Genomic DNA, 26,084 nt, shown 5'->3' with positions numbered 1-26,084 from the left:
ACAAAATGCAATCAGATTGGCAGCAGATTTCCTCACAAAATGCAATCAGATTGGCAGCAGATTTCCCCACAAAATGCAATCAGATTGGCTGCAGATTTCCCCACAAAATGCAATCAGATTGCCAGCAGATTTCCCTACAAAATGCAATCAGATGGGCTGCAGATTTCCCCACAAAATGCAATCAGATTGGCAGCAGATTTCCCCACAAAATGCAATTAGATTGGCTGCAGATTTCCCCACAAAATGCAATCAGATTGGCAGCAGATTTCCCCACAAAATGCAATCAGATTGGCGGCAGTTTTTCCCACAAAATGCATTCAGATTGCGGCAGACTTCCCCACATAAAGGGCAATTAGATTGGCAGCAGGTTCCCCAAAAAATGCAATCAGATTGGCGTCAGATTTCTCCACAAAATGATTTTGCAAAGATGGAAGATGCCTCAGACAGGTATAGCCTGACCGCCATGCGCTGCTCCCACAACCTCTCCAGCATGTGAAGTGTGGAGTTCCACCGCGTCGGATAATCAGAAATAAGCCTGTGCTGTGGCAGGCTATGGCGGCGCTGCAGCAGTTTCATGACCGCGGAGCGACGGAAGTGGGCTGACACTTTTCGTGCCGAGGCCACAGAACCTTCAACCCTTCGAAAGTTTGAAGAAATTTCTGGACTACAGAAATGGCGGACAGCATGTTGGCACCATTATAAGACACCACTACACCTGTGGCAAGTCTTCGTGGGGTCAGCCACTGCTGAATCTGACCCTGTAAAGCTGAAAGTATTACAGATCCGGTTTGCCTGTTCTCCTCCATGGATTCCATTTTCAGCACTGCTTGGCATCGATGGTGCTGCAGACCAGTGTAGGAGGAGCAGGACCACTTGCTGGGAGGCTCAGCAATGGCAGACTGGCCTTGGACAGAACAGGTAGCAGAGGGAAGTAGAACAGGCCTCCCCTTCAACCCACGTGGCGGCACCACCAGCTGAGATGCCCCAGATGGATCTTGCACCCTCATCGGCACCATGGAGGGTGACCCAATGAGTGGTAAAAGTCAGATACTTTCCCTGCCCATGCCTGCTGCTCCAGCCATCCATGGTGAAGTGCACCTTGCCACCGACAGCGTGATCCGTAGATTGGCCGACACACTCCACAATGTGCTGGTGAAGGGCAGGGATAGCATTCCTGGCAAAATAATGGAGGCTGGGGATCCGCCATTGTGGAGCAACACTGTTCATCAGTCCGCGGAAGGGGGAACACTCCATAAACTGGTAGGGCAGCAGCTGTTGGCCCAACAGCCTTGCCAGGAGCGCATTATTTTTCACCACAAACGGATCAGTTGCAGGGAGCATCCGCTTCCTCTGCAACATTTCTGGCACAGAGGCCTGGCGCTGGAACATTGGTGATTCAATCAACAAGGGTGATGAGGAAGTGCTTGCCGGCGAGGTCTGCAGTCCTCTACCAACCTGGCATGCAGAGGACTTTGAAGTAGAATGGAACTGAGGAGCAGGTTGGATAGGGACAGGACTCGGACTAGAAAAAAAGAGGAGGGGCCTGTTGCTGCTGCTTTTACTCCACCCATCTTATTGTAATTTTTTACATATTCAAACTCCCATTTGTGGTTGTTGCGCAGATGGCTTAGCAGCCCTAATGTGCCGTACCTGGTGCCCGATTTGCCTCTGCTCACCGATTTACGACACACACAGCAGACTGCCCTGGATTCATCCTCTTCCACATCAATAAAGTTATTACATGCAGGAGACATGCGTGCACGTCCAGCAGTGGTGCGATCTGTTCTAGCACCTTGATGCTCGGCATTGGACGGGTGGTGGGTACTGACAGACGGGAAAGCACTTGCAGGCTGCTGGCCAACCGTCCGCTTTGTTTGTACAGGCTGATCATGCCTGCTACTGCCTAAACGAACAGGTGGCAAATACTTTTTATCACCCACCTCGTCATCACCATCAAAAATATCATCCAGTGCAATAAGTGAGTCTTCTGGACCCTCCACCTGGCCACCAAACACCTCTGTAGTTGACTGGTGTTGATGATGTTGACTGGTGACACTGGATGAAGAAAACACAGTGGCCATTTCTGTCACCACAGAACCCACCACTTCTTGGGAGCTTGGTCCCATAGTCTCCTCTAATACCTCATGCCAAACATTCTGCACATCTCTTTCAGTCTCAGCGATGGTGTGCTGTACTTCTGGAGCAGACTCAGCAGAGTACTGGGAGGAAACAAGCTTGTCATCATCAACAGAAGCAGCTGCGGTTGGGTTCTGGTCATGAGGAACCTGGCGGCCACTGCTGGCGCTGCTGCAACAAGCTTCAAGTTCCTCAAACTGGGTAGAGGGTTCTGAATCCTGATGTAAATAATCCACAACTGTCTTCGCCTCCTGCTCTGCCAGAATTTTCCTTCGTGCTGCTGAGCCTGCTGCGAACACAGGGAAGACATTTCTGGCCAGGGGGGAACGCTTCCTGCTGCTTCTGCCACCCTCACCCTGATCACGTACTTGACGTGAAGATATACCAAGTCCATGACTCCATGTCCTTACAGGAGTGGCAGGAATTTTCTGCTGCCCTCTCTCCATTTTTGGGGGGCCACAAACTTTATTGGGGAAGGGATACGTATGAGCAGAACAGATCACAAAATAAAGGGGTGAAATAAAGAAAATATATCCAAAACACAAAATAAAGAAAACAAAAAAAAAATTAATAAAAACGAAAAAAAAAATCACTACACTCACTCAACTAAATCAATCACTAATCAAACAAATCACTAATCAAACAGCTAACTCACTCTCACTCTGTCACACACTAAGTCTGCGGCCTGGCTGGCTCTGCAGCAAGCAACTACCAACACACTACACTACAATCTCTCTCTACTAATATAGCTGACACTCTAACTCTCTCTCTCTCAGTCACAGAGTCTTTAAAAAGACTTTTGGTTTATATACAGTCTTAAAAAAGACTTTTGTTTTATGTTAAAACAACTATGGGTCTGCGTCTGTCTTTCCTCTCTCTGTCTCTCTCCCCACCAGACTGAAACCCACAAGCTTCCTGACTGCACACGTCTCTCTTATATACAAAATGGGTGGGATAGCTTCTGATAGGTAGCTAGGGAGCTGGTTGCTAAGGTAGGATTGGTTGGTTCTCATTAAGACTCTTATTGGTGCAGAAATTCCGTTTTTCATGCAGAAATCCACTTAGAAGCTTCTTCCTTGTGATTGGTGTACAAAAATTAGCATTCCGGCGGAATTTCGCTTCATACCGCGGAAATTCCGTCTTAGCGCTATAGCAATTCCGTTCCATCGCATCGGAACTGGAATCACCAAATTCCAGCCGGTAATTCCGCGGAATCCAGCGACCATCCCTAAAAACAGGTGAATTTTGATTAGCTTTTTTTTAGGCTCAACCTACTTTTCTGAATATTAATCCCAGTCACTCAGTGAACTGTGCAAGTTTGAGAACCCTGCCATTAACAGTGAAGAAGAGCTGCAGTTTACATTTTCCCAGGGAAATCTGTTTTTGACTCCACCCACTTTTTGTAATCTGGACACACAGTCACTCAATGACCAAGTTTGTGAGCTTTCGGGTTCCTGGCATCAAAATTGTGTGAATGGAAGCAGTTTATCCACCAAGGAAATCTGATTGGCTGTTTGTGGCTCCGCCCCTTTAGTGATTTTGAACACCAGTCACTTTTTGACTGACTGTAGCAAGTTTGAAGCCTCTGCCATTAACAGTCTAAGAATGGCAGCAATTTTAATATTCCCCTTGAAAATCAATAGGTGAATTTTGATTAGCTGTTGTAGGCTCCACCTACTTTTCTGAACATTAATCCCAGTCACCCAGTGACCAAGTGTGTTAATGAGAACCCTGCCATTAAAAGTGTAAGAATGGCAGCAGTTTATATTTTCCCATGTAATTTACAGTCACTCAATGACCGAGTTTATGAGCTTAGGGGTCCTTGGCATCAATAAGTTGCAATTTTCCATTGCAATTAAACAAATCTGATTGGCTGTTTGTGACCCGCCCCCTTTTCAGAATCTTAAACCCCAATCTCCCAGTGACTGACTGTACCAGATTTGAGGCTTCTGTCCTTAAGGAGTGTTAGAAGAGCAGCAGCAATGTAACTACTCTCCTTAAAAATCAATAGGTGAGTTTTGATTGGCCGTAGTAGGCTCCACCCACTTTTCTGAGTATTAATCCCAGTCATCTAGTGACCAACTGTGTCAAGTTTGAGAACCCTGCCAATGAGAGAATGGCTGAACTCAATCTAACAAATCTGATTGGCTGTTTATGGCTTCACCCCTTTAGTGAATTTGGACCCCAGTCACCCAATGACTGTTTTAGGTTTGAGGCCTCTGCCATTAACAGTGTAAGAATGGAGAAACATTGGTTAATCTGGTGCACAAGTTCCTAAAAGACTCAGTTCACCTCAAGAAAACCTGAGGGAAGGCAGGTTGAAAAATACAAAACATATAAAATTTAGGAACAACCGCCACTCTTCAGAATTTTATTGGTAGAAAAATATAACAACCACCCCTCTGAAAAACCCAAACCCCTAAAAACAACAAGGACACGGGCATCCATAAACAGGAGTACTCCTGGTACATGCAATCTGACACATTAAATCCACATACACTACAGATTTAGATTGGCCGATCTGTTATACTGCATGTGCCTGTGATTTACTGAATTGGAACAGGAATATCTTTCCACATCAAACTCAGGACAATCCTGATACTAACAGATCTATTTCTGTTCTAAAGCATATCACCAGTCCTGGATGGATTCATGTGCATATGAACAGTCCTTGCTCCATACAAGTCCTCCGGCAACAAGTAGCTCCGCAGACAGCACTCAGTGCATAAATCAATCCAGTGTAACGAGATCTCTCCGGGCAGTTGCCCCCTCAGAACATAGATAGATCCGGTTACCTTCTCCGCTTGGGAAAGAGCTCCTCTCCAACAATCAAACCACCGCCGACGTCCCGCGGGTCACAGGTACCTGTGAATAGATGGATGTGTCTGCAGCGCCCAGTCAGGGCAAACAGCTTAAAGGGAACCAGAGACGAAGCACCCTTGTGCATTTTACCATGTATATCAGTAAGAACATTAGAGAAAACACTTACCATGCTTTCTGTTTCATCCTCACTGCTAAAAGTGTCTGTTATCAGCAGTCACAAGAATCCCAGACTGAGCAATTAAATCTGGCTTTGCTGGGAATGATTATTGCTGAGTCATTATAGCAAAGCCACAAGGGGGCAGGCTTGGGCTTGAAATAACACCACAGAAGACAGACTTAGCTATAATCTTTCTGTAGCAAAGCTAGACGGAGCAGCCTGACTGTTCAGTCGGGGATTCTTATCAGAGGTAATAACAGTCAGATTACACAGAGAACAATGAAACAAAGGGCAGATTAGGTGTTTACTGTCATGTTCCCACTGATTTATAAGGTAAAATACAAGAGGGTGCTTCATCTCTGGTTCTCTTTAAAACTTGCTGTTCAGGATCATCAGCGTGTCAGCAACTTGCTGTCTCCCGGAGTCCCTACAGCCCAGCGTCCTCACAAACACGCCCACACACGCGGTCCGTCCACTAAGACGTGACCTTCATCAGTGTGATTATACGCTCTCTAACAGTGTAAGAATGGCAGCAATGTAAATATTCCCCTTAATAATCAATAGATGAATTTTGATTGGCAGCTGTAGGCTCCACCCACATTTCTGAATATCAATCCCAGTCACTCAGTGACCAACTGTGGGAAGTTTGAGAACCCTGCCATTAGCAGTGTAAAAATGGCTGCAGTTTATATTTTCCTATGTACAAAGTTAGTTGTTTTTGGCTCCGCCCACTATTTCTAACCTTGACATACAGTCACTCAATGACCAAGTTTATGAGCTTTGGGGTCCTTGGCATCAATAAGTTGCAATTTCTCGTTGAAATGTAACAAATCTGCTTGGCTGTTTGTGGCCTGCTCCCTTTTCAGCATTTAAACCCCAGTCTCCCAGTGACTTACTGTACCAGATTTGAGGCCTTATGAAGAGTGTAAGAATGGCAGCAATGTAAATAATCCCCTTGAAAATCAATCCCAGTCACCCAGTGACCAACTGTGCCAAGTTTGGGAACCCCGCCATTAACAGTGTAAGAATAGCTGCTGTTTACATTTCCCCATGTAAAAAATGTAGTTGTTGGCGCCACTCACATTTTCTAACCTTGACATACAATCACTCAATTGCCAAATGTATGAGCTTTGGGGTCCTTGGTATCAATAATTTGTATATTCTGATTGAAATTAAACAAATCTGATTGGCTGTTTGTGGCTCCACCCCCTTTCTGAATTTGGACCCCAGTCACCCAATGACCAACTGTACCAGGTTTGAGGCACCTGCTATTAACAGTGTAAGAATGGCAGCAATTTAATTATTCCCCTTGAAAATCAACAGGTGAATTTTGTTTAGCTGTTGTAGACTCCACCCACTTCCCTGAATATTAATCCCAGTCACCCAATGACCAACTGTGCAAAGTTTGACAACCCTGCCATTAACAGTGTAAGAATGGCTGCACTTTATATTTTCCCAGTGAAATTTGTTTTTGACTCCGCCCACTTTTTGTAACCTTGACACACAGTCACTCGATGACCAAGTGTGTGAGTTTTCAGGTTCCTGGCATCAAAAATGTGTGAATGGAAGCAGTTTATCCACCAAGGAAATCTGATTGGCTGTTTGTGGCCCCGCCCCTTTAGTGAATTTGGACCCCAGTCACCCACTGACCGACTGCAGCAAGTTTGAAGCCGTGTGAATGGAAGCAGTTTATCCAGAAAATAAATCTGATTGTCTGTTTGTAGCTCTGCCCCTTTAGTGAATTTGGACCTCAGACACCCAATGACCGACTGTAGCAAGTTTGAAGCCTCTGCCATTAACAATGTAAGAATGGCAGCAATTTAAATATTCCCCTTGAAAATCAATAGGTGAATCTTAATTGGCTGTTGTAGGCTCCACCCACTTTCCTGAATGTTAATCTAATTTGCCCAGTGACCAAGTATGCCAAGTTTGAGAACCCTGCGATTAACAGTCTAAGAATGGCTGCAGTTTACAATTTCCCATTAAAAATGAATGGCTGAAATTTGATTGGCTGTTTTATGCTCCGCCCAATTTTCAGGGATTTGTAACCTCGGTCACTAAGTGACCAACTGTGCCAAGTGTGGGGACTCTGTCTTGATTAGAATGGCAGAATTTTCTATTTTTTCCATTGACATGAATGGGTGAAATCTGATTTGCTGTTTGTAGCTCCGCTCAGGTGTGCAGGGGGGACGCGAGACCCCCAGAATGTATCATCCCAGCTAGTAAGAGATCTGTAAACCAAGTTTCGTTCAAATCGGTCAAGCCGTTTTCGAGTGATCGTGGCACATTTTTGATGCCAGGAACGCGAAGGCTCACAAACTTTTGTCATTGAGTGACTGTGTGTCAAGGTTACAAAAAGTGGGCGGAGTCAAAGACAAATTTCACAGGGAAAATATAAACTGCAGCCATTCTTACGTTCTTAATGGCAGGGTTCTCAAACGTTGCCCAGTTGGTCACTTGCAGGGGTGCTCATCCGGATTCCGGATATCCGGGTAACCTGGATATCTGACCTTTTTTCAGCTATCCGACCTCTGATCCGGATACCTGGGCAAATCCGGATAGCTATCTGTGGATAGTTGGCTGGCCTATGCGGATATCCGTGGATACCATGGATACCTGGATACCTGACCATTGAAATACTGTCAGAGGTCCAGGACGTTCTGGGAGCCAATGAGAGGGATCCCAACAGAAGCCCTAGCAGCCAATCACAGAGGGGAACCCTGGCCAGCCCCACCTGAACTCATTGAGCCAATCAGAGGGCTCCCAGCCTAAACCCTGGCACCCAATCACAGAAAGGAACCCTGGCCAGCCCCCCTGTATAATAAGGAGGTCTGCCATGATGTGACAGATCGTCCTAGCTTGCTGAATGCTCACTGAGAGACATGTTCCAGTGCTGCTGGCCTACAAATGGCTGTACACAGTGATAAACCTAAAGTTGTTCAGTGATTAACCCCTTCACTATCACTACAGTATTGTTAAATCGTTAATTAGCTTGATTTCATTATGTGACAGACAGTCAGAGGGTGTGCTCAGGGCTGCTGCAGCTGCTATGTGTCTGTGTGTGTGCTGTGCACAGACCAGGACAGCTGCTGCCTGCTGGCCAGCTATTAGCCTTAGCTAGCTACAGTTTAGGTTAGGTTAGGGATTAGGGAATAGGAACACATGCAAAGTGTAAAGTGCCAAGTGCAAAGTGCCACGTGCAAACACGTGCAAAGTGCTACGTGCAAACACGTGCAAAGTGCAAAGTGCCACGTGCAAACTCGTGCAAAGTGCAAAGTGCCACGTGCAAACACGTACAAAGTATCAAGTACAAAGTGCCACGTGCAAAGTGCCAAGTGCAAACACGTGCAAAGTGCAAAGTGCCACGTGCAAAGTGCCACGTGCAAAGTGCCACGTGCAAAGTGCCACGTGCAAAGTGCCAAGTGCCACGTGCAAACACGTGCAAAGTGACATGTGAAAAGTGCCACGTGCAAACACGTGCAAAGTGCCACGTGCAAACTCGTGCAACGTGCCACGTGCGAACTCGTGCAAAGTGCCACGTGCAAACTCGTACAAAGTGCCAAGTGCAAAGTGCCAAGTGCAAAGTGCCACGTGCAAAGTGCCAAGTGCAAACACGTGCAAAGTGCCACGTGCAAAGCGCCAAGTGCAAAGTGCCAAGTGCAAAGTGCCACGTGCAAAGTGCCAAGTGCAAACACGTGCAAAGTGCCAAGTGCAAAGTGCCACGTGCAAAGTGCCAAGTGCAAACACGTGCAAAGTGCCAAGTGCAAAGTGCCACGTGCAAAGTGCCAAGTGCAAACACGTGCAAAGTGCAAAGTGCCAAGTGCAAAGTGCCACGTGCAAAGTGCCAAGTGCAAACACGTGCAAAGTGCAAAGTGCCACGTGCAAAGTGCAAAGTGCCACTTTGCACGTGGCACTTTGCATGTGTTTGCACGTGGCACTTTGCACGTGGCTATTTGCATTTTGCACTTGGCACTTTGCACTTGACACTTTGCACATGGCTCTTTGCACTTTGCACCTGTTTGCACGTGGCACTTGGCACTTTGCACCTGTTTGCACGTGGCACTTGGAATTTGTACACAATGTGGGCTGCACGACCGCTGTCTGGAACCTAGGCCTGATGTTAATTGACAGCCATTTTTTGGGGGGGGATTTTAAGTCCTCACATCATCAATTATTGTTTCCCTTTAAAAAATAATAATGACTAGCCAACCCGCGTCGTAGCATACGCCGCATCTATCTATCTAATAGAGTACGTGCCACAACCTTGAAGCAAGAAGAAGTAGGCTTTCCATGAGAAAATGTATGCGTGCTCAAACACCAAGTTTAACCCTAGCAAGTCTGGCTTTGCAAATCCGGCCTAATTGGCTATTCATGAGGCAATGCTCATGCAAATACGCATTTGCTTTCGCATGCCAAACTATGCAGGGTCAAAAAACCAATACTGCAAAGTGCTCTCTCGCTGCCTGGGAACCACAGCGGCACCCCGGAGTGGGAGGCTGGGTGGCGGAGCCGCCCCCCCCCCAAGCGTGGCCAGCGCTGGGGAGAGCCGTCCGCACCCACCTCCTAATATTAAAAACAGCCACTTACCTTAACGTCCATTGGGTTCTGCTACATGCGCATTAATTTTCTCATGGAAAGCATTTTGTGCAGTTTGTATCCTTTGGAGGCAGGTGGTGGATGGCTTGCTCCGGTGGTGTGAACCCTGGAGTGAGTGCGCCTGTCCTCCCCCCCCCCTCCCTCTGGAGTGCTGTATGTGAGCCAGCTATTACAGCACCCTGATACTGCGCTCATATGCTGAGTCAGATGTTATATAGGTCACCTCTAAAAAATGTTTTATATAAAAGATAATGAATCAAACATTCATCAAACATTCATATTACATGTGCTAAATTCTAAGTAAAAAACACAATAGCAGGCAGTAACCACATGTATAATGTCCTTGCTCATATAATAATTATCATGTAGGAGCGCTCTTCCTAGATGCGTGCAACCATCAAAATAAAGTTCTTCAGTAAAAATGGTTAAGCGCTCTTCTCTGCCTGTTCCTTCTTAGACACAGCAAATATGTCATATAATGAAAAAGCCCCCCCTTCGGGGAGAGACTCACCAGACTTCTAGGCCTCCAAGGCCAATGCTCGCATTCGGGGTATTGGCCACCCCGCAGCCTCTCTGGCAGTCCTCTCTTGGCTATTCCCAGTCTGTGTAAGCAAAAAGCGGATTCCACATCGCGTAAAAGCGTACCAGTTTATTTTTAAAAAATTTAAAAACAGATCAGTGGTGTATAACCACTCATTGGGTCAGAAAACTTCATCAAAAATGAAAAAACACAGCCAGCCCCTTGTTTTACAAGCTACCTGATTCCAGGTACAGGGGTATGCAGAGATGAGATGCACTAAGCTGGTGACAAGGCGCACGCCTCTGTCATTTAGCGTCCCTCTCCGCAATAGCTTACTGGCTAGTGCTCTAAAAGATACCGAGCCTGCTGCACACAGACAATCCCGCCGCGTCCAGCGAGCGTCGTGCGCTGTGACGTCACTCCGTGGCTCCGCCCAACGTTTCGTTGCCCTAGCAACTCCTCAGGGGCTACGGAGGCACGGAGAGTGACGTCCTTTATCCTCTATTCTGCGAGCTATGCACCTGCGTTCCATAATCAAGCTCATAGCTAGATCCTATTCTGAACTGATTGGAGGCCTAGGATCCGCCCCCCCTCGCTCTGTGCAATAATGCAGCAAGTCTATAGGCTGCTGGGAATTTGAATTCCTCCTATCTCACTGTTTCTATGCAGATTCTTAGCTTCATGCAGCAACCCCTGCATACCCTTTACATGATATTATGCAGCAACCCTTGCATACCCTTAGCATGGTGTCATATTTACCTATTAGCTAATACTGCAGCAGGTCTATAGGCTGCTGGGATTTGAATTCCTCCTATCTCACTGTTTCTATGCAGATTCATAGCTTCATGCAGCAAACAGTATGCTGTATACCTAATCACTTGTGGATGTGGTCAGCAATATGTAGGGCGTACCACCAGGGCTTTACATAAAAGGTGGGGTGAACACATATGTAATGAAGCATGAAGCTAAGAATCTGCATAGAAACAGTGAGATAGGAGGAATTCAAATTCCCAGCAGCCTATAGACTTGCTGCATTATTGCACAGAGCGAGGGGGGGCGGATCCTAGGCCTCCAATCAGTTCGGAATAGGATCTAGCTATGAGCTTGATTATGGAACGCAGGTGCATAGCTCGCAGAATAGAGGATAAAGGACGTCACTCTCCGTGCCTCCGTAGCCCCTGAGGAGTTGCTAGGGCAACGAAACGTTGGGCGGAGCCACGGAGTGACGTCACAGCGCACGACGCTCGCTGGACGCGGCGGGATTGTCTGTGTGCAGTAGGCTCGGTATCTTTTAGAGCACTAGCCAGTAAGCTATTGCGGAGAGGGACGCTAAATGACAGAGGCGTGCGCCTTGTCACCAGCTTAGTGCATCTCATCTCTGCATACCCCTGTACCTGGAATCAGGTAGCTTGTAAAACAAGGGGCTGGCTGTGTTTTTTCATTTTTGATGAAGTTTTCTGACCCAATGAGTGGTTATACACCACTGATCTGTTTTTAAATTTTTTAAAAATAAACTGGTACGCTTTTACGCGATGTGGAATCCGCTTTTTGCTTACACAGACTGGGAATAGCCAAGAGAGGACTGCCAGAGAGGCTGCGGGGTGGCCAATACCCCGAATGCGAGCATTGGCCTTGGAGGCCTAGAAGTCTGGTGAGTCTCTCCCCGAAGGGGGGGCTTTTTCATTATATGACATATTTGCTGTGTCTAAGAAGGAACAGGCAGAGAAGAGCGCTTAACCATTTTTACTGAAGAACTGTATGTGAGCCAGCCCTGAGCTCTAAAGCTCAGGGTGACCCATGCTTCTCTCCTTTCTCATGTGGTGCCCCCAAATTAATGCACATGTAGCAGAACGCAATGGACGTTAAGGTAAGTGCCTGTTTTTAATATTGGGAGGTGGGTGCGGACGGCTCTCCCCGGCGCTGGCCACACTTGGGGGGAAGTCGTCCACGCCACCCAGCCTCCCCCTCCGGGGTGCCGCTGTGGTTTCCAGGCAGTGAGAGAGCCTGGGACCCTGCGGTCCCCCCAGTTGTATAAAAAGGGGGCATTGGGAATCCTCCCCGTGGCGCTCCTGGAGGCCTGGAGCACACCAAAAACTGCTAGCAGATCCGCAAAATGCTAGCAGATTTTGAAACGCTTTTTCTTATTTTTCTGTAGCATTTCACCTAGCATTTTGCGGTTTTGTAAAGCGTTTTTGGTGTAGTAGATTTCATATATTGTTACAGTAAAGCTGTTACTGAACAGCTTCTGTAACAAACGCCTGCAAAACCGCTCTGAACTGCAGTTTTTCAGAGCGGTTTGCATTTTTCCTATACTTTACATTGGATGCAGAAACGCCTCCGCAATCCAAAAAATGCCTCACCTCGGGAGTATGCGTGTCAGCAAAACGCCTCCCGCTCTGGTGTGCACCAGCCCATTGAAATACATTACCCAAGCGTATCCGCAGCCGCAAGTGGATCGCAAAACGCTGCCGAACCGCTCTGGTGTGCACTAAGACGGATAGTGCTAATGTAGCATGTAGCAGGGTGACTGCTTTGTGGTATTGGTTTGTGCATGCATTTGCATGAGCATTGCCTCATGAATAGCCAATTAGGCCAGATTTGCAATGTCAGACTTGCTAGGGTAAGGCCTCTTTTCCATGGACTGTGAATAGGCAGTGAAATGGCTCTCAAACTCTCACAACTGCTCACTGCTGCCTGGTAACTGCTCACTGCTGCCTGGTAACTGCTTGTTGCTGCCTGGTAACTGCCTGCTGCTGCCTGGTAACTGCCTGCTGCTGCCTGGTAACTGCTTGCTGCTGCCTGGTAACTGCTTGCTGCTGCCTGGTATCTGCTCACTGCTGCCTGGTATCTGCTCACTGCTGCCTGGTAACTGCTTGTTGCTGCCTGGTATCTGCTCACTGCTGCCTGGTAACTGCTTGTTGCTGCCTGGTAACTGCTTGTTGCTGCCTGGTAACTGCTCACTGCTGCCTGGTAACTGCTTGCTGCTGCCTGGTAACTGCTTGTTGCTGCCTGGTATCTGCTCACTGCTGACTGATAACTGCTTGCTGCTGCCTGGTAACTGCTTGTTGTTGCCTGGTATCTGCTCACTGCTGCCTGGTAACTGCTTGCTGAGCACACAGCTCAACAGTCCGTGGAAAAGAGGCCTTAAACTTGGTGTTTGAGCACGCATAAATTTTCTCATGCAAAGTACTTCTTCTTGTTTGAAGGTTGAGGCACTTAGTCTATTATATATATAGATACATGCCTCATTTACCCTCAAAAACGTTTTTTAAAGCAATTTAAAGGGCCACTTCTGGGTTTTCTACCCGGATATCCGAGTTTGCCCGGATGCTCTGGATAGTAGGGTCGGATTCCCGATTCTATTCGGATACCCAACAGTCCGGATCCGGATATCCGGTCTGGATCCGGATATCTGGGTATCCGGAACCGGGTCAACCCGGATTTTGAAAAGGGGTATCCGAGCACCCCTGGTCACTTGGTGAATGGGATTAATAATCAAGAAAGTGGGTGGAGCCTACAACAGCCACTAAAAATTCACCTATTGATTTTCAAGGGGAATATTTACATTGCTACCATTCTTACACTCTTAATGGCAGAAGCCTCAAACCTGATACAGTCGGTCATTGGGTGACAAGGGTTCAAATTTGTTTCATTTGTTTAATTTCTATGGGAATATACAAATTATTGATACCAAGGACCCCAAAGCTCATAAACTTGGTCATTGAGTGACTGCATTTCAAGATCAGAAAAAGTGGGTGGAGCCAATAACTAAACTTTTTACATGGGGAAATATAAACTGCAGCCATTTTTACACTGTTACTGGCAGGGTTCCCAAACTTCACACAGTTGGTCACTGTGTGACTGGGATAAATATTCAGTAAAGTAGGTGGGGTTTACAACGGCCAATCAAAATTCAATTATTGATTTTCAAGGGAAATATTTGCCATTCCTATGGCAGAGGCCTCAAATCTGGTACAGTCAGTCATTGGGTGACTGGGGTTCAAATTCTAAAAAGGGGGCGGGGCCACAAACACTCAGATTTGTTTACAAATGGTAAAATGTAAAGTATTGAGGCCAAGGACCCCAAAGCTCATAAAGTTGGTCATTGAGTGACTGTATGTCAAGGTTAAAAGTGAGCGGAGCCAACAACTACATTTTTTTACACGGGAAAATATAAACTGCAGCCATTCTTAAACTGTTAATAGCAGAATTCTCAAACTAGACACAGTTGGTCACTGGGTGACCGGGATTGATATTCAGTAAGGTGGGTGGAGCCTACAAAAGCCAATCAAAATAACTTTACTGATTTTCAAGGGGAATATTTACATTGCTGCTATTCTTACACTCTTAATGGCAGAGGCCTCAAACTTGGTACAGTCGGTCATTGGGTGACTGGGGTTCACATTCTGAAAAGGGGGTGGAGCCACAAACAGCCTATCAGATTTGTTTCATTTTAGTGGGAAAATATAAATTGTTGATACCAAGGACCACAAAGATCATAAACTTGGTTATACAGGGATTGTGTGTGTTAAAGAGACTCCGTAACAAAAATTGCATCCTGTTTTTTATCATCCTACAAGTTCCAAAAGCTATTCTAATGTGTTCTGGCTTACTGCAGCACGTTCTACTATCACCATCTCTGTAATAAATCAACTTATCTCTCTCTTGTCAGACTTGTCAGCCTGTGTCTGGAAGGCTGCCAAGTTCTTCAGTGTTGTGGTTCTGTGATGCATCTCCCCCCTCCAGGCCCCTCTCTGCACACTGCTGTGTGTTATTTAGATTAGTGCAGCTTCTCTCTGCTCTATTATCTTTTACAAGCTGGATAAATCCTCCTCTGAGCTGGCTGGGCTTTCACATACTGAGGAATTACATACAGGCAGAGCTGTCTGCACTCTGCAGGAAGAAACAGCCTGACACTTCAGTGGAAGATAGCTGCAGGGGGAAAGAAACACACAAATGATCTCTTGAGATTCAAAAGGAAGGGTGTATACAGCCTGCTTGTGTATGAATGTATTTGCTATGTGTGGACATACCGTACATCAACCTACTTCCTGTTTTGGTGGCCATTTTGTTTGTTTATAAACAAACTTTTTAAAACTGTTTTTAACCACTTTTAATGCGGCGAGGAGCGGCGAAATTGTGACAGAGGGTAATAGGAGATGTCCCCTAACACACTGGTATGTTTACTTTTGTGTGATTTTAACAATACAGATTCTCTTTAAGGTTTGAAAAAGTGGGCGGAGCCAACAACTAAATTTTTTTACATGAGAAAATGTATACTGCAGCCATTCTTATACTGTTGATGGCAGAGTTCTCAAACTTGACACAGTTGGTAACTGGGTGACTGGGATTAATATTCAAAAAAGTGGGTGGAACTTACAACAGCCAATCAAAATTCACCTATTAATTTTCAAGGGGAATATTGAAACTGTTTCATTCTTCCATTCTTACACTGTTAATGGCAGAGGCCTCAAACCTTCTACAGTCGGTCATTAAGTGACTGGGGTTCAAATTCACTAAAGGGGTGGAGCCACAAGCAGCTTTCTTTGCTGGATAAACTGCATACAATTTTGATGCCAGGAACCCGAAAGCTCACAAACTTGGTCATTGAGTGACTGTGTGTCCAGGTTACGAAAAGTGGGTGGAGTCAAAACAGATTCCCATGGGAAAATGTAAACTACAGCCATTCTTACACTGTCAATGGCAGGGTTCTCAAACTTTGCACAGTTGGTTACTGGGTGACTGGGATTAATATTCAGAAAAGTGGGTGGAGCCTAAAAACACCAATCAGAATTAATCTGTTGATTTTTAAGGGGAATATTAACATTGCTGCCATTCTTCCACTGTTAATGGCAAAAGCCTCAAACCTGGTACAGTTGGTCATTGGGTCACTGGGGTTCAAATTCAGAAAAAGGGGCAGAGCCAGAGACAGCCAATCAGATTTGTTTGGGAAAATAAACATTTTTGATGCCAAGGACCTCAAAGCTCACAAACTTGGTTATTGAATGACTGTGTGTCCTGGTTACAAAAAGTGGGTGGAGTCAAAAACAAATTTTCCCTGGAAAACATTAACTGCAGCCATTCCTACACTATCAGGGTTCTCAAACTTTGCCCAGATGGTCACTCGCTGACTGAGATTAATATTCAGGGAAGTGGGTGGAGCCTTTAATAGCCAATCAAAATTGACCTGTTGATTTTCAAGGGGAATATCTAAAATGCGGCCATTTTTACACTTTTAATAGCAGATGCCTCAAACCTGCTACAGTTGTTCATTGGGTGACTGGGGTTTAAATACTGGAGAGGGGTGGAGCCACAAACGGCCAATCAGATTTGTTTAATTTCTATGGGAATATACAATTTATTATTGCTAAAGACCCCAACTTTCCGAAACTTGGATATTGAGTGTTTGTGTGTTAGGGTTAGAAAATGTGGGCAGAACCAACAGCAGCCAAATACATACCCGGGTAATGCCGGGTCATCAGCTAGTGTATTTATATAGCACTGGCATCTCCTGCAGCACATTACAGAGTACATAGTTATGTCACTGACTGTCCTCAGAGGAGCTCACACTCTAATCCTACCATAGCCATTGTCTAATGTCCTACCATATTATTATTATGTATTTATATAGCACTTACATCTTCTGCAGCACATTACAGAGTACATAGTCATGTCACTGACTGTCCTCAGAGGAGCTCACACTCTAATCCTACCATAGTCATAGTGTAATGTCCTACCATACTACTATTATGTATTTATATAGCACTGACATCTCCTGCAGCACTACAGAATACATAGTCATGTCACTGACTGTCCTCAGAGGAGCTCACACTCTAATCCTACCATAGCCATAGTCTAATGTCCTACCATATTATTATTATGTATTTATATAGCACTGACATCTCCTGCAGCACTACAGAGTACATAGTCATGTCACTGAGTGTCCTCATAGGGGTACACAATGTAATCCTACCATAGTCATAATCTAATGTCCTACCATACTACTATTATGTATTTATATAGCACTGACATCTCCTGCAGCACTACAGAGTACATAGTCATGTCACTGACTGTCCTCATAGGGGTACACAATGTAATCCTACCATAGTCATAATCTAATGTCCTACCATATTATTATTATGTATTTATATAGCACTGACATCTCCTGCAGCACTATACAGAGTACATAGTCATGTCACTGACTGCCCTCAGAGGAGCTCACACTCTAATCCTACCATAGTCATAGTCTAATGTCCTACCATATTATTATTATGTAATTATATAGCACTGACATCTCCTGCAGCACTACAGAGTACATAGTCATGTCACTGACTGTCCTCAGAGGAGCTCACACTCTAATCCTACCATAGCCATAGTCTAATGTCCTACCATATTATTATTATGTATTTATATAGCACTGACATCTTCTGCAGCACATTACAGAGTACATAGTCATGTCACTGACTGTCCTCAGAGGAGCTCACCCTCTAATCCTACCATAGTCATAGTGTAATGTCCTACCATATTATTATTATGTATTTATATAGCACTGACATCTCCTGCAGCACATTACAGAGTACATAGTCATGTCACTGAGTGTCCTCATAGGGGTACACAATGTAATCCTACCATAATTATAGTCTATAGTCACAGTGTATAGTCATGTTACAGACAATCCCTGAGAGGGGCTCACAGTGTAATCCTTGCCATAGTCTCTTATTTACTAACTGACCTAAGCCCGTTTAAAAACGGGCTCTAGGTCTGTCACAGCACCTCACTACGCGTGCGCCCGTCACACGCGCACCCGCCACGCAACCATCGCGCGCACACCAGCAGCGCACCCACCCTCTTCCGCCCGTCGGCCCCGTCCACCACTTGAAGCCGCGCGTCACTCCTCCTCAGTGTCTCTGCGCACATGCGCAGTTTGCTCAGAGCAGGGACACACACACACACAGGGACACACGTTATGAGGTAAGATGAAATCCAGTATGTCTCAGTGCTGCCCATAAGAAAAAATAAATAAATCAGCTTTGCCGTCGCCCCTTCCTCAGGCAAATAATAAGTAACTGGTTGTTCTGGATTCCGAGAATCAGAGACTTTCAGTTTGGTTTCCTCTCCTGCTGCCAGCAATGGCGTCTGCTGATCTGAGCGAGGAACTGGAGTGTCCCGTCTGTCTGACCATTTATACAGATCATGTAATGCTGAGATGTGGTCACAACTTCTGCCGGGTCTGTATTGATCATGTGCTGGACTCACAGGAGGGGTCTGCAGGTTATTCCTGTCCTAAATGTAGAGAGGAGTACAAGGAGCGGCCTGGATTACACAGGAACATTGCTCTGAGGAACATAGCAGAGCGTTTCCTGACTACTCAGCCAGATCAGGAGGAGGCCGGAGTCCATTGTACTTACTGTGTGGACTCTCCTGTACCTGCTGTTATGTCCTGTCTGCTGTGTGACGCTTCTATGTGTGATAATCACCTGAGAGTCCACAGCAAGGCACCAGAACACGTCTTATGTGCCCCCACCACCTCTCCGGAGACCAGGAAATGCTCCGTCCATAAGAAGATCCTGGAGTATTACTGCACTGAGGATGCCTCCTGTGTCTGTGTAACCTGCACTCTGGCTGGAGAACATCGGGGACACCAGGTGGAGACACTACAGGAGGCCTCTGAGAAGAAGAAGAAGAAGCTTAGAAATGATCTGCAGACACTGATGGCAGAGACAGAGGAGGCTGAGAAAAGAGTCCAGAGTCTGGAGGAACACAGGAGAAAAGCACAAGAAAAAGCAGCTGGTGAAACAGAGAAAGTCACTGCCCTGTTTAGAGACCTCAGGAGACGGCTGGAGGAGCTGGAGAAGAGGGTCCTGAGTGACATCACGAGGCGGGTACAATACTATGATGACATCATCAGACAGCTGGAGATAAAGAAGGCGGAGCTGTCCAGGAAGATGCGTCACATTGAGGAGCTGTGTAACATGACCGATCCACTGACTGTCTTACAGGAATCAGACACAGGTGACTTGTGTGACACGGAGGACAGACATGATAAGCAGCTCCATGATGGAGGGGATCTGGATGTGGCCGGCATCTCACACACATTACACACAGGACTGGCTGATATCATGTCTGGGGTAATTGTGCAGAAACATACAGACACACAGGCCATGCCCCCACTATCCAGGCCATGCCCCCAACCCTCCCCCACCGGACAACACACACAGGCCTATCCACATTCCAGTACAGAGGACAAAGTTCCCATCACTGCTAAACTATCCAGGCCACGCCCCCAACCCACCCCCACCGCACAACACACACAGGCCTATCCACATTCCAGTACAGAGAACAAAGTTCCCATCGCTGGTAAACTATCCAGGCCATGCCCCCAGCCCTCCCCCACTGCACAACACACAAAGGCCTTTCCACATTCTACTACAGAGGACAAAGTTCCCATCACTGCTAAACTATCCAGGCCACGCCCCCAACCCTCCCCCACCGCACAACACACACAGGCCTATCCACATTCTTGTACAGAGGGCAAAGTTCCCATCACTGCTAAACTATCCAGGCCACACCCCCACCCCACCCCCATTGCACAACACACACAGTGCCATGCTGGGGGGACACATATTGGGGCTGCACGGCAAACATCAGGGCTGCCAGTGTATGCAGACATATTACTGGATGTAAACACAGCTGGTAATGATCTACATATATCAACTGACAGGAAAACTGCAACCTGGTCAGATAGAGAGCAGAACCGCCCAGACACAGCAGAGAGATTTCAGGATTGGCCTCAGGTGTTGAACAGCCGGAGTTTCTCCTCAGGGCGACAGTACTGGGAAGTGGATGTTGGGAGATCAGATATATGGAGAGTTGGGATGTGTTACCCCAGTATAGCCAGGAAAGGATGGGAGGAGTCACTGATTGGAGATAATAACAAGTCCTGGTGTTTGTGCAGGGATTTGGGTAATCGGTACTCTGTGATACATGACAGGAAAGTGATCCGGTTACCTGATGGGATCCCCAGTGATAGAGTCAGGATATGTCTGGATTATGAGGCCGGGCAGATCTCCTTTTATGCCCTGTGTGACCCCATCAGACACCTCCACACCTTCACTGCCACCTTCACTGAGCCCCTCCATGCTGGGTTATGTGTAGGGCTTGGAGGTTGTATAAAGATAAAAAAGTAAATTGCAAATGGTGTTGCGCCTAGGATTAAATGTTGCTGCTGAGTCTGAGTAATTGAGTATCCCAATCTCAAAAAGTAATGTAATAGTATAGATCTATACCAGACTGCGCTCAGATTAGATTGAATATAACTATTTATTGGTGTAAAATTAAATTAAAACATGATTTTATAAATATAACATAACTAATAGTAACATTTTGAACTTTTAAAATTGGCTGGCGTTAGACCAGCTATTCTATCTCCTGGTAGATAAGTCCCCCCAGATATACTTCTGTAAAGGATCAGTTTCCGTTTTAAATGATCCTAACGATTGCTATAGCAATGAATGTCCACCCTTCACAGAAGTTGAATACTAATGCTATATGCAAGGGATCTGGGATTAGTAACTGTGCAGCTCGTAGTGAGAACAATTTTACTTGGAGGAGATTCCCCCTGAATGATGTCTCTTGCTACTTGGTAGGCTTATATTGTATATCCTGCTCACGGACAATCTTTGTCATGTAATCCAGGAAAGATAGCTCTATGTATTCCAGGATCCTAATTTCCGATATATTAAAGCATGAATTGCAATAGATGGTCACATAACAGGGGTACCCCTGGATGGTAACTCACGGTCCCGGCATCTTGATGGTTCTGACGTCTTGATGGTTCTATAGGATGCGTGTATGAAGCCGCTCAATCCCACCGGCCCCGGCCGGCGGCTCACAGTGGGAGAGTCTAGACCAGGGGTCTCAAACTCAATTTACCTGGGGGGCCGCAGGAGGCAAAGTCAGGATGAGGCTGGGCCGCATAAGGAATTTCACAATCGCGGCGCATCGCCGCCTCTGCCCGCCCCTCTCACTCTTCCTTCACAGAGAGGGGCGGGGAGAGGCGGCAATCCGTGCGGCGACTGACGTCAGGAGGGGAAGAGATGAAGCTGAAAGCTCTGCCCCTTCCAGGAAATGCCGGCGAATTGCCCCCCCCCCCCGGGCGATTTGGGGGCTCTGCAGCCCTCGTTTAGCGGCGGGGATGCGGCGAATTACTTGGGAGCACTGAAGCGAACTATAAGGAAGCTTTTGCCGGCGAGGGCCACAAAATATTGTATCGAGGGCCGCAAATGTCCCGCGGGCCGCGAGTTTGAGACCCCTGGTCTAGACGTAGGTTTGAGATTCTTACGTCGGGCTAGCACGCCCGGCTCCAGTTGTAGGCGAGGCACCGTAAAAGTTTGATTTTCTGCCGAAGTTGTATCACTAGACGGCAAGTTTCTGCACTCCGTACTGTGGCCACACCTCCTCCCACGTGGTGAGTGACGTCGCTACTCAGGAGCCAATTGCTGACGCGTTTCGAGAGGTCCGCCTCTCTTTCTCAAAGCCAGCTCCGTGGGATAAAGGGATGGTATATGTAGCCGCTAGTAGCGTCCTTTCATGTTGTTATAGCAACGCCTTCATAAGTGATTTAACTTCACACACATCCTTAACGGTTTCAAATCCTCAAGTATTTCATCCTAAGGCAGTAATTATACTTATAGTCATTATTGAAACGCATAAAGTTCTAGATCTTTGTTCAATCCATGCGGTACTAATGTATTTAATTTAAATATCCACATTGTCTCTTGAAGTGACATTTCCTTCAAGTAGTCACTAGTGTTGGGCGAACACTTGGATGTTCGGGTTCGGGCCGAACAGGCCGAACATGGGCCAGATGTTCGGCATGTTCGGCCCGAACCCCGAACTCAATGGAATTCAATGGGACCCCCGAACATGCCCATTTTGGGGGCCCTATGGGGTCGCAGGCATAAGGAGGGAGCATGCCCCGATCGCAGGGGGGGGTCGGAAATTCCCCCCACCCCATCCGCTAGCGCTCCCCCCTCTGCCCGCTTCCCCATAAAAAAAGTTTAATGCAAGTGAAATAGTACCGGTGGCTGGCAGTGGAGTGAGGAGGAGGAGTCCGAGTAGGAGAGTGACGCGTTGAGGCCGGGCAGCGGGCGGTTCAGCAGTAGTACCCTTGTGGTACTTCCGCCCTTTCTCTGACCTCACGCCCTCTGCATACGAGGGTACGCGTCACGCGTACCCTCGTATGCGTCATCACGTAGAGGACGTGAGGTCAGAGAAAGGGCGGAAGTACCACAAGGGTACTACCGCTGAAACGCCCGCTGCCCGGCCTCAACGCGTCACTCTACTACTCGGACTCCTCCTCCTCACTCCACTGCCAGCCACCGGTACTACTTAACTTGCATTAAACTTTTTTTATGGGGAAGCGGGCAGAGGGGGGAGCGCTAGCGGAGGGTGTCGGGGGAATTTCCGACACCCCCCCCCCCCACGATCGGGGCATGCTCCCCCCTTATGCCTGCGACCCCATAGGGGGGCCCTGTTCGGCCGAACAGGGGCCCTGTTCGGCCGGCCATTGAGCAGTTCGGGCGAACCCGAACAGTTTGGCCGAACACCATTAGGTGTTCAGCCGAACTCGAACATCACCCGAACAGGGTGATGTTCTGCAGAACCCGAACAGTGGCGAACACTGTTCGCCCAACACTAGTAGTCACCACCTCTCCATGATTTCCTTACTTGTGAAATTGCACAGAACTTAGATCCTCTAAATGAGCAATTGTGCATTAGTTGGTAATGTGCTGAAAGGGGATGTTTTTTATTTCCCTTATTGATGTTTGCACAATGTTCTCCCAGTCTCTCTTTAAAGGGACTCCGAGCAGTGCAGTAACTATGGAAAGATGCATACCATTTTGAAGCTCTCTTTCTCCTCTTTCCAATGATATATAAACCGCCACCCTATGCCTTTTAATTTTCGTTATTTTAGCGATCGAAATCGCGGCCGCCATCTTGGATTCCTTATTCGGCATTGTATTATGCAGGACGACACTTTCCCCAGTGTCGACAGCTCCATTCAGTGCAATGCAATGAAATACAAGGAACCCAGGGGGATATAATTACAAACATCATGCCGGTAGGTGTGAGGATATAATTAATTAGTTGTGGGTATGCTTAAAGGCATCCCCACAGGCACTGCTCGGTGTCCCTTTAAGTGGGCGTTTAGTCCTACCCACGTATTGTTTATTACACGGGCACATAAGGACATATATTACACCCCTGATGTCACAAATGGATTCCTCATATATGCAAAAATTCTCCTTGTTGGACATAGACTGTACTTCATAAATTCTTTCCACAGGTAGCCCCGATTCTTTACAAGCCCTGCAGAACCCAAACTTCTTAAAGTAGCCCCTTTTCCTCACTTTATTGCATGGTTCCTTAACTGTCGGGGCCAATATGTTCCCTAAGTTTTTTGACTTTTTAAAGATGATTCTTGGGTTTTGTGGTAATAAGGGGGTTAGAATTGGATCCTCCCTTAGGATATGCCAGTATTGCTCAATAACTTTTCTCATTTTATTCGCCTGAGTACAGTAGTTCAATATTATACTTGGTTGTTGTTCATCCTGGTGAGTTGCCTTATTCCTTTCTGCTAACAACATTTGTCTATCTAGATTGTTAACTTTCTCCCTCGCTTCCAAGATAACCTGCATTGGGTACCCTTTCTCCTCAAATCTTCCTTGCAGGGAATTGGATTCCTCCTCGAAGTCAATTAGTTTGGTACAGTTCCTTTTTAGCCTCAAGAACTGACCTTGAGGTATGTTTGTAAGCCATTTAAAGAGAATCTGTATTGTTAAAATCGCACAAAAGTAAACATACCAGTGCGTTAGGGGACATCTCCTATTACCCTCTGACACAATTTCGCCGCTCCTCGCCGCATTAAAAGTGGTTAAAAACAGTTTTAAAAAGTTTGTTTATAAACAAACAAAATGGCCACCAAAACAGGAAGTAGGTTGATGTACAGTATGTCCACACATAGAAAATACATCCATACACAAGAAGGCTGTATACACCCTTCCTTTTGAATCTCAAGAGATCATTTGTGTGTTTCTTTCCCCCATGCACTGAAGTTTCAGGCTGCTCTTTTCTTCCTGCAAACAGCTTTGCCCTTGTCTGAATTTCCTCAGTATGTGAAAGCCCAGCCAGCTCAGAGGACGATTTATCCAGCTTGTAAAAGATAAGAGAGAAGAGAGAAGCTGCCCTAATCTAAATAACACACAGGCAGTGTGCAGAGAGGGGCCTGGAAGGGGGAGTTCATAGCAGAACCACAACACTGAAGAACTTGGCAGCCTTCCAGACACAGGCTGACAAGTCTTACAGGGGAAAGATACATTGACTTATTACAGAGACTGTGACAGTAGAAAGTGCTGCAGTAAGCCAGAACACATTAGAATAGCTTTTGGAACTTGTAGGATGATAAAAAAACAGGATGCAATTTTTGTTACGGACTCTCTTTAAGGTGATGGCAGCTATCAATGTTAATATAACTGTTTGTGTCCACTTGTTTCAAAAAAGTTTTAGTCATAATGGTGTCGTTTTCACAAAAAACAGTAAGGTCTAAAAAGTTCACTTTGTATTTACTGTATTCCATAGTGAATCTTAGATTATATTCATTGGTGTTGATCCAAGTTGAAAATTCCTCAAGGCTGTCTCGCGTGCCCCTCCATATAAAGAAGGCGTCATCAATGAACCTCCTCCAGAACACCAGGGCAGCTCCAGGGCCCGTAGGGCCCCCCATTGGGAAAAATTCATATTGAGGCTAAAAAGGAACTGTACCAAACTAATTGACTTCGAGGAGGAATCCAATTCCCTGCAAGGAAGATTTGAGGAGAAAGGGTACCCAATGCAGGTTATCTTGGAAGCGAGGGAGAAAGTTAACAATCTAGATAGACAAATGTTGTTAGAAGAAAGGAATAAGGCAACTCACCAGGATGAACAACAACCAAGTATAATATTGAACTACTGTACTCAGGCGAATAAAATGAGAAAAGTTATTGAGCAATACTGGCATATCCTAAGGGAGGATCCAATTCTAACCCCCTTATTACCACAAAACCCAAGAATCATCTTTAAAAAGTCAAAAAACTTAGGGAACATATTGGCCCCGACAGTTAAGGAACCATGCAATAAAGTTTTTGCATATATGAGGAATCCAATTGTGACACTAGGGGTGTAATATATGTCCTTATGTGCCCGTGTAATAAACAATACGTGGGTAGGACTAAACGCCCACTTAAAGAGAGACTGGGAGAACATTGTGCAAACATCAATAAGGGAAATAAAAAACATCCCCTTTCAGCACATTACCAACTAATGCACAATTGCTCATTTAGAGGATCTAAGTTCTGTGCAATTTCACAAGTAAGGAAATCATGGTGAGGTGGTGACTACTTGAAGGAAATGTCATGTCAAGAGGCAATGTGGATATTTAAATTAAATACATTAGTACCGCATGGATTGAACAAAGATCTAGAACTATATGCGTTTCAATAATGACTATAAGTATAATTACTGCCTTAGGATGAAATACTTGAGGATTTGAAACAGTTAAGGATGCGTGTGAAGTTAAATCACTTATGAAGGCGTTGCTATAACAACATGAAAGGACGCTACTAGCGGCTACATATACCATCCCTTTATCCCACGGAGCTGGCTTTGAGAAAGAGAGGCGGACCTCTTGAAACGCGTCAGCAATTGGCTCCTGAGTAGTGACGTCACTCACCACGTGGGAGGAGGTGTGGCCACAGTACGGAGTGCGGAAACTTGCCGTCTAGTGATACAACTTCGGCAGAAAATCAAACTTTT

The 26,084-nt window shown here is 46.2% G+C and overlaps 2 protein-coding genes across 2 annotated transcripts in view; one reads left to right on the top strand and one right to left on the bottom strand.

Annotated features, from left to right (window-relative positions):
* The window catches only part of LOC137524058 (cytoplasmic phosphatidylinositol transfer protein 1-like), a 166,491-nt gene that overhangs the window by 36,307 nt on the left and 104,100 nt on the right, over positions 1-26,084 (bottom strand). The gene's annotated exons all lie outside the window — the stretch shown is intronic.
* The window catches only part of LOC137525289 (E3 ubiquitin/ISG15 ligase TRIM25-like), a 36,154-nt gene continuing 28,431 nt past the window's right edge, over positions 18,362-26,084 (top strand). Inside the window, exon 1 of the mRNA XM_068246344.1 lies at positions 18,362-19,519. Coding sequence (XP_068102445.1) covers positions 18,362-19,519 — 1,158 coding nt within the window. The remainder of the gene's footprint in view (positions 19,520-26,084) is intronic.

Source organism: Hyperolius riggenbachi, chromosome 7, assembly GCF_040937935.1.
Source record: "Hyperolius riggenbachi isolate aHypRig1 chromosome 7, aHypRig1.pri, whole genome shotgun sequence".
Classification (NCBI taxonomy): domain Eukaryota; kingdom Metazoa; phylum Chordata; class Amphibia; order Anura; family Hyperoliidae; genus Hyperolius; species Hyperolius riggenbachi.
The sequence above is the reverse complement of the archived record's forward strand: the minus strand, read 5'-3'. Positions and strand labels throughout refer to the sequence as shown.